The 7,500-nt window shown below is 46.7% G+C and overlaps 1 protein-coding gene across 1 annotated transcript in view; it reads right to left on the bottom strand.

Annotated features, from left to right (window-relative positions):
- The window catches only part of zgc:152891 (uncharacterized protein LOC767741 homolog), a 16,309-nt gene that overhangs the window by 3,106 nt on the left and 5,703 nt on the right, over nt 1–7,500 (bottom strand). Inside the window, exons 7-12 of the mRNA XM_055148949.1 lie at nt 6,442–6,614; nt 5,597–5,740; nt 5,256–5,459; nt 2,968–3,054; nt 2,393–2,562; nt 2,203–2,318 (exon numbers count right to left, since the gene is read on the bottom strand). Coding sequence (XP_055004924.1) covers nt 2,203–2,318; nt 2,393–2,562; nt 2,968–3,054; nt 5,256–5,459; nt 5,597–5,740; nt 6,442–6,614 — 894 coding nt within the window. The remainder of the gene's footprint in view (nt 1–2,202; nt 2,319–2,392; nt 2,563–2,967; nt 3,055–5,255; nt 5,460–5,596; nt 5,741–6,441; nt 6,615–7,500) is intronic.

Here is a 7,500-nt window from a genome sequence, read left to right as displayed (position 1 = left end):
TCGGGGTGCGTCTTTTGCTCCTTTCTATGGATATGCCACAGCACTGCCTGGAATGTTCCGCAGTGTGACTTTAAACACCTCTGCCTCACGTTTATGGGTTAAATCGAAAGAAAAACAGGCGTTCTCTCCACAGATCTGACCTCTAACTCGGTCCAGTCTGATGTCCGTGGAGACAGAAAGGTTTAACGCCGCACTGCGAAACATTCCAGACAAAGCAACGACATCATTCGACAGACCCTCCACCAGAAAAGTTACACAATACATCTTTAAAACATCATGATTCCAATAAGAGGTAGCGAGAATTCAAGTCATTTTCACAGATGTATTATTTGAACAGCGCGGTGTGGTCTGGGGGCGGGGTTTGCGGTGAGCGTTGGGGGCGGGGTTTCGAGGGGTCCGGGGGTGGTACAGTTCACATCATGACGTGGCGGCGCCGGTGCAGAGACAGGTGGTCAGATCTGGAGAAGGAGCGGTCACACTCGGTGCATCTGAAGGGTTTGATCCCCGTGTGTTTCCGGAAATGACGCGTGAGTTCATCTGAGCGGCCGAGACTGAGACAAGACCGAAACCACGGCCCATCAAGACCAAATCGAGCTCATCTTTATCATTTTCGACATTTATTGTGTTTTGGGTTTTTTTCATTCACACATGTTTAACAGAAACGAAGCTCTTTCTGCTACGTCAAACGTGTCATCGTTGTAGCAGTTTTAGTTCGTTGTCACGTGAGAGGGTGGCAGAAATACACTGCAGTTTGTAAAAAAAAAAAAAGCTGAATCAATCTAAAAACGGCCCACACATCACTCTTAGAAGGTAGGCAGAAGGAAAGCTCTGAAAAGCTGATTTTACATGAGATTTGCCCTTTTAACAAGGAAAAACAGTAATCAGTGTTTCCCACAGAAAACTGGTTAGGGAAGGCGGTGCTGCCTAAAAAGTGAAGGGGGGGGGTATGTGGAGATGTGTGTATATGTATATTGCAGACAAGTAGTAGTAGTACAAGTAGATCGTGACAAGGTGACCCAAAAAAAATCTCTTGCGGCTAGGGATGGGCATGATTAATCGATAATTGATCATTAAGAATTTCATCGATTACATTAATTTTAATTGACAAACCAAATGTAAGTTGCTGTGTGTATCGTGACCAAACAGGTGTGTACATGTGTCTCTGCATCAGAAGGAGCGAGACACAAACAGAAACAGTGGGTCAGTCTGTAACGAACCGAAGCACAAATGTGGATTTAACGATGATTTGTACAAGAAATTCCACACTTTCCGTTGCGTTCGGGACAAGTGTGAGTCCATGTGCACAGTGTATAAAGCAGCACATATGTTTCTGTGTCCAGTGGGAAAAAGTTCACCAGGACACAGAAAACATGAAAAAGTTTTGCCAGGTGAGAGTCGCTCAATGTGGATGACGAGTCCCCACCTCCCTCCCCCCGTACGCTGTCCTGGTTTTGACAAACGGAAATCTGGTCACACTAACCTGTATTCACCTGAGTCATGTCTTTTAATCCAACAGAAATTGACCGCATCAGCGACGCAAGAGCTGTAGTTTTATCTTCACTTAGTTTATGCAAATTAGCGATGCGGTTTTAAGTTTCTGTGAGAGTTGTGCAAAACTGAATTAAACACATTATAATGTCAAACAGCTGATGTGGCTCTAGAGTCGTTACGGTTTATATGTCGTAAAGTTGAATTTATTTATGCAGATTAGTGCAGATAGTAATAATAATGATGATCATTTTAATATAAAAACGTTAATGATTAATCGATGATCATTAATTCTTCTGACAATCGATTAAGAAAATTTCATCGAATGCCCATCCCTACTTGCGACCCACCTGAGGGTCTCGACCCAGTCTTTGTCAAACAATGTTCTATATAATTTCAAACTAACTCCATGATGACTCGACCTTGGTGAGGAAGTCTGGGGAAAATTAAACAAATACTGATCATTTTCTGCCTTTCGTCTTTGCACGAAAACTTATTTTTGGCTCATGATACAAATGCAGAGAACAGGAACTGACAAGAACGGGTCAAAAGGAAATTTTGAGCTCAATATTTTTCACATGCAAATATTTCCTCATTACTAGTTGTCACATTTTGGGAGCCCGACCTATTATACTTTTGTCCTGACAAAACTTTGATGTCATTTTTCACAGTTTTGGTCTTTGTCTTTGTCTTTGTCGGAGAGTACAGACTGACCGCTCTCTGGAGGAAATCCGTGTTCGTAGATTTCTCTGATCCAACTCTGCAGCTCCGAGTCCTGCACCACGTCCTCATCTCCACGGTAACACAGGTCCAGCCAGCTGATCACAAACCTGCACAAGGTTTGTGACAAGGGTTAAAGCCTCACTATGGGACATTTCATCACATTAGCAGTGTGCGTTCTGACCTGAGGAGGGCGCTCCACACTCGGGGGGCGTCCTGGCCGTACAGACACCGCGGCAGGTCGCTCAGGCCACGCTCCTCCACGTCACGAGGGACACACAACGAACTGTACGAGAGACGAGAGGAGGACCGGGACAGGACCAGCGGGAGGGCATCCAGACCACACGCCACCGCCTCAACAACACACCCAACAGTTAGAGTTAGTCTGGGTTTAGTCCTGGTATAGTCCTATATTGTCCTGCTTCACTCCTGGTTCAGTCCTGGTTCAGTCCTGTTTCACTCCTCGTCTAGTCCTCATCTAGTCCTGTTTCAGTCCTGGTTCAGCCCTGGTTCAGTCCTGGTTCAGTCCTGGTTCAGTCCTAGTTTAGTCCTGTTTCAGTCCTGGTTTAGTCCTGGTTTAGTCCTGGTTCAGTCCTGGTCCAGTCCTCGTCTAGTCCTCATCTAGTCCTGGTTCAGTCCTGGTCCAGTCCTGGTCCAGTCCTCACCTAGCCCTGGTTCAGGCCTGGTTCACTCCTGATCTAGTTCGGGTTCAGTCCTGGTCTAGTCCTGGTTCAGTCCTGGTCTAGTCCTCTTTCAGACCTTGTCAAAGATTCCTCCTGAGTTCAGTAGAGCACTTCGAGCCTGGAAGTTGATCTGAGGCGACGTCTGAACATGAGACATGAGCAGCTGAAACACAGAACTGTTTTTTAGACCTCATTTTTTCAGTAAAGGTTTCAAGGATGAGTCCAGATGACCAAAGCCGAAACTGTCTCTACACTGACCCACTCCCGGACGAATGATGGATTACACCGTCTCACTTTATGTTTTCCTCTTTCACAGCAGACTGGCCCTTCTACAGAGAAACTCTCCAAACTGTATAAACTGTATTTATTTGTTCACTGTACATATCTAACCCCCAAGAAGTGAGCATGGGTCTGATTCAGCTCCATCAATTTTGGCTCCAATTCCTTTTTTAATAAAAAAGTGTCACTTCTCTCTGTGACTGCTGCTAATTTTTTTTTTATTCACCTGCTCTACATGATCTTGGGGTTGGAGTCCTGCACCGGGTCAGGTAATAGTTGCTGAAACAAGCGGGTTTAATGTTCAGGAATTTTACGGGCAGGTTTGCAGGCGGGTGGTGATCACACACAGGCAGGTCAGGTGAATCAAATGAACAACGAACAGGAGAAAAATACTTGACGTGCTTGCAAGACGTCTGTTATCCTGGAAACAAGTGTCATTTCCCGACTTTTCCTGGAACGATGGACCAGACCGACAGAGACTTTAGTGTTTTTATTACATAAAACCATCAGCGGAGGAGGTCGGCTTGGTGGCTGCGCTCCTGGTTTAGACCCGTTTTAGTTCTGGTTTAGTCCTGATTTAGTCTTGGTTTAGACCTGGTTAAGTCACGGTTTAGGCTTGTTTATATTTATAATTTGCTAATGACACGGCATAAGTTCAGTCCTGGTTTAGTCCTGGACTTTTGTGCTGTTGGACTAATGGGCTGACCCCGATTTATCACGGGCATGGGCGGGTAATGGGTAGAATGTTAACGAGTCCGGGCGGGTGTGGATTTAACTTTGATATAATCATGGGTTAACAGGTGGGTGTGGTGCTGGACTGCGTGGGTGCAGGTCTCCAAAAATGGACCCATGCAGGACTCTGTTGGGGTTTTTATTCCACTATTCTGTCCCTAAATTATATGAACGTTAATAACAAATCAGGTGTCTGGCCTGCCTTGGCCAACAGCCCAAACGACAGGTGCAGGCAGGAAGGGTTATTACCTTCACCAGCCTCGCTCCTGATTGGCTTTTTGGTTGCTGTGAAACACTTTTGGATTTTACTTAGGCTACGTTCAGAGTGCAGCCTGAAGTGACCCAAATCCTATGCTCCTGTATCTGATCTTTTAATGACAGATCCGATTTTGTTCAAATGCGATCCAGGTCACTTGGATATGTGCTCCTAAAACAGATACATACATATCTGATCTTTTGACATGTGACTTCAGTCTAAACGGACAGTTCACATTCATCCCACCTACACGTCAGACTCGGAGTCTCGTCGATGGAGGGAAAATGAGGTTAGTGAGTTCAATCATATTTGGGGGGATCGCTGTATTCAGGCCAACATGGAAGGGTCTTGTCAGAAATGATCTCCATAGAAATGTCGGAGCGCGGCTACAGTCAGCCCTGGCTCTTATGTCAACAAGAAATAAAGAGCCTGCGAGACAAATACAAGGAGGCTAAAGACTCAAACAAACGAAGGCCATGGACGTGTAACCTGTCCATTTTACCAACAACTGGACTGTATTTTGGGAGACAAGCCCAGCGTTTAGGCCAGTGGTCCTTAACCTTTTTATCTCCACGGATCGATTTTATGTCCGACAATATTTTGAGGACCGGGAACTGCGGCGGCACGGCATGCTTTAGTCCTGGTTTAGACCTGGTTTAGACCTGGTTTAGACCTGGTTTAGACCTGGTTTTATTTCTGGTTTTAGATGTGTTTTAGTCCTGGTTTAGCCCTGATTAAATCCTGTTTTAGTCCTGTTTTAGTTCTGGTTTAATCCTGGTTTAGACCTGGTTTAGTGCTAGTTTAGACCTGGTTTAGTCCCGATTAAATCCTGTTTTAGTCTTGGTTTAGTCCTGGTTTAGACCTGGTTTAGTCCTGGTTTTAGGCCTCGTTTATTCCTGGTTAAATCTTGGTTTAGTTCTGGTTTAGTTCTGGTTGAGAGATGCGTATGGGAGGGGGGGGCTTGTGCTTTCGTGGCCTGGTACCAAATGACCAAATGTGAACGACCTCAACAAAAAACTCGTATTTCACAAAAAAATCCAAATTGAGCATTAAGCCCTGTAGTCAGAACGTAGCCTTAGTCCACTTCTTTGTTGTACCTGGTACAGAGGGTGCACTGCCGGCAGCTGCCTGAGGGTGGCGACGGCGCACAGCTCGGACATCATGTGCGTGCGCAGGTAGTGCGAGTCGAGCTGATGCACCTGGAAATCGACCATTCGCAGCCAGAGCTTTGCCATCAGCCAATCACAGCAGGAGTCAGAGGGCAGGAAGACCGGGTTCAGGGGCCCGGGGGTCTGCTGCAGCTGAGGAACACAACGGTTAGACCTGGTTTAGACCCGGGCCAGATACTCATGCAGGAATGAACCTTTCCCAAGTAAGAGATTAATGACAGAAAACAGTCTTGAGTATGGAGTCTATTCATTCGTTTGGACAGTGGTACCTGTATGGCGATGGGCAGCAGCGCCCCCTGTGGGCTCAGGTGCAGCAGACACATCGGAGCGCTCAGGTACGACGGCTTCCCGTTGATCTGATTGGCTGGAACTCCCTCCAGCACCGAGTAATCCAACAGGTAAAGACGACCACTCTGCCACACAAGACCAGGGTCAGACCTGGTTTAGACCTGGTTTAGTTCAGGTTTAGTCCTGGTTTAGTTCAAGTTTAGTCCTGGTTTTTATCTGATTTCATCTGGGTTTAGACCTGGTTTAGTCCTGGATTAGATCTGGTTTAGTCCTTGTTTATTCTTGAGTTAGTTCTGGGTTATACCTGGTTTAGTCCCAGTTTAGTCTTGGTTTAGTCCTGATTTAGATCCGAAGAGGTGTCTGGCAAGTGGGAAGAGTTTAGTCCTGGTTAAGATCTGGGTTAGAGATGGGTTAGTCCTGGATCTGGTTTATTCTTGGTTTAGTCTTGGTTTAGACCTGGTTTAGTCCTGGTTTAGATCTGATTTCATCTTGGTTTGGACCTGGTTTAGTCTTGGATTAGATCTGGTTTAGTCCTTGTTCATTCTTGGGTTAGTTCTGGGTTACCTCTGGTTTAGGGCTGGTTTAGTCCCAGTTTAGTCCTGATTAAGCCCTGGTTTAGACCTGATTTAGATCTGAGGAGGAGTCTGGGAAGTGGGAGGTGTTTAGTCCTGGTTTGGATCTGGTTTAGACCTGGTTTAGCCCTGGTTTAGATCTGATTTAGTCTTGGTTTAGATCAGGTTTAGTCTTGGATTAGATCTGGTTTAGTCCTTGTTTATTCTTGAGTTAGTTCTGGTTTAGTCTTGGTTTAGACCTGGTTTAGTCTCACCTGAAGCTCTTGTTGGAGGGAGGAGCCTGCAGGGAGGAAGGGGCGGAGCATGTCACAGGTGACTGACAGGTTTTGGGGCAGGGTCCGGACTCGTTTCAGGGCCAGAGGATTTGGGCCGGTCTGAGCCTGGAGCCCGAAGAACCAATCCTCCCTCCAGTGGGTCTGAACAAACTCTGGAAAACACAAGTACTGTCTGGATACTGCAAATACTGATGAGTACTACTATTCCGAGTTTTATTTGAACACAGTCTTTCCACGAAGAGCTGCCACGGTTGGAACTAAAACAAGTGAGCTGATTTGTGCGTTTGTTTTCTCTCGTTTGTGATTATTGCATGGCTGTGGCAGTGGGTTCATGGTTGTTGCTGTGGGTTGTTTGTGAGTCTGGGGTGATGGTGTGGGTTTTGTTTGTGGTTGTGGCCAGCGGTTGTACTCTCTGGTGAAGTGGTTGGAGTGGTTTGGTTGTGGGACGGTTGTTGGAGTTGGTTGTTGCAGTCGGTGGGGTCATTGTGAGGCTGTTGTTGTTGTTGTGGGGTGGTGGTTGGTTGTGGTCGGTGGGGTAGTTCTGGGGTAATTGTAGCTGTGGTGTGGTTTTGATGGTACTGTTGTTGCTGTAGGGTGGTTTTGATGGTACGGTTGTTGCTTTGGGATGGTGGTTGTTATTGTGGTGTGGCTGTGGTGGCGTGGTTGAGACTGGTGGAGTGGTTTTCATGGAGTAGTAGTGGTTGGGTTGTTGTGGTGGGGTGGTTGTTGCTGTGGGCTGGTTGTTGGTGGTTGATGTGGGATGGTTGTGGTGAGGTGGTTGTGGTGGGGTGGTTGTGGTGGGGTGGTTGTGGTGAGGTGGTTGTGGTGGGGTGGTTGTGGTGAGGTGGTTGTGGTGGGGTGGTTGTGGTGAGGTGGTTGTGATGTGAAGTTGTTGTTTGGCGGTGAGGTGGATGTGATATTGTTGTTTGGCGGTGAGGTGGTTGTGATACTGTTGTTTGGCGGTGAGGTGGTTGTGAGGCTGTTGTTTGGTGGTTATGGCGTGGTTGTGGTGAGGTGGTTGTGATACTGTTGTTTGGC

Source organism: Boleophthalmus pectinirostris, unplaced genomic scaffold, assembly GCF_026225935.1.
Source record: "Boleophthalmus pectinirostris isolate CB_2022bp ecotype Guang Dong unplaced genomic scaffold, ASM2622593v1 HiC_scaffold_12, whole genome shotgun sequence".
Taxonomy (NCBI): Eukaryota; Metazoa; Chordata; class Actinopteri; order Gobiiformes; family Gobiidae; genus Boleophthalmus; species Boleophthalmus pectinirostris.
The sequence above is the reverse complement of the archived record's forward strand: the minus strand, read 5'-3'. Positions and strand labels throughout refer to the sequence as shown.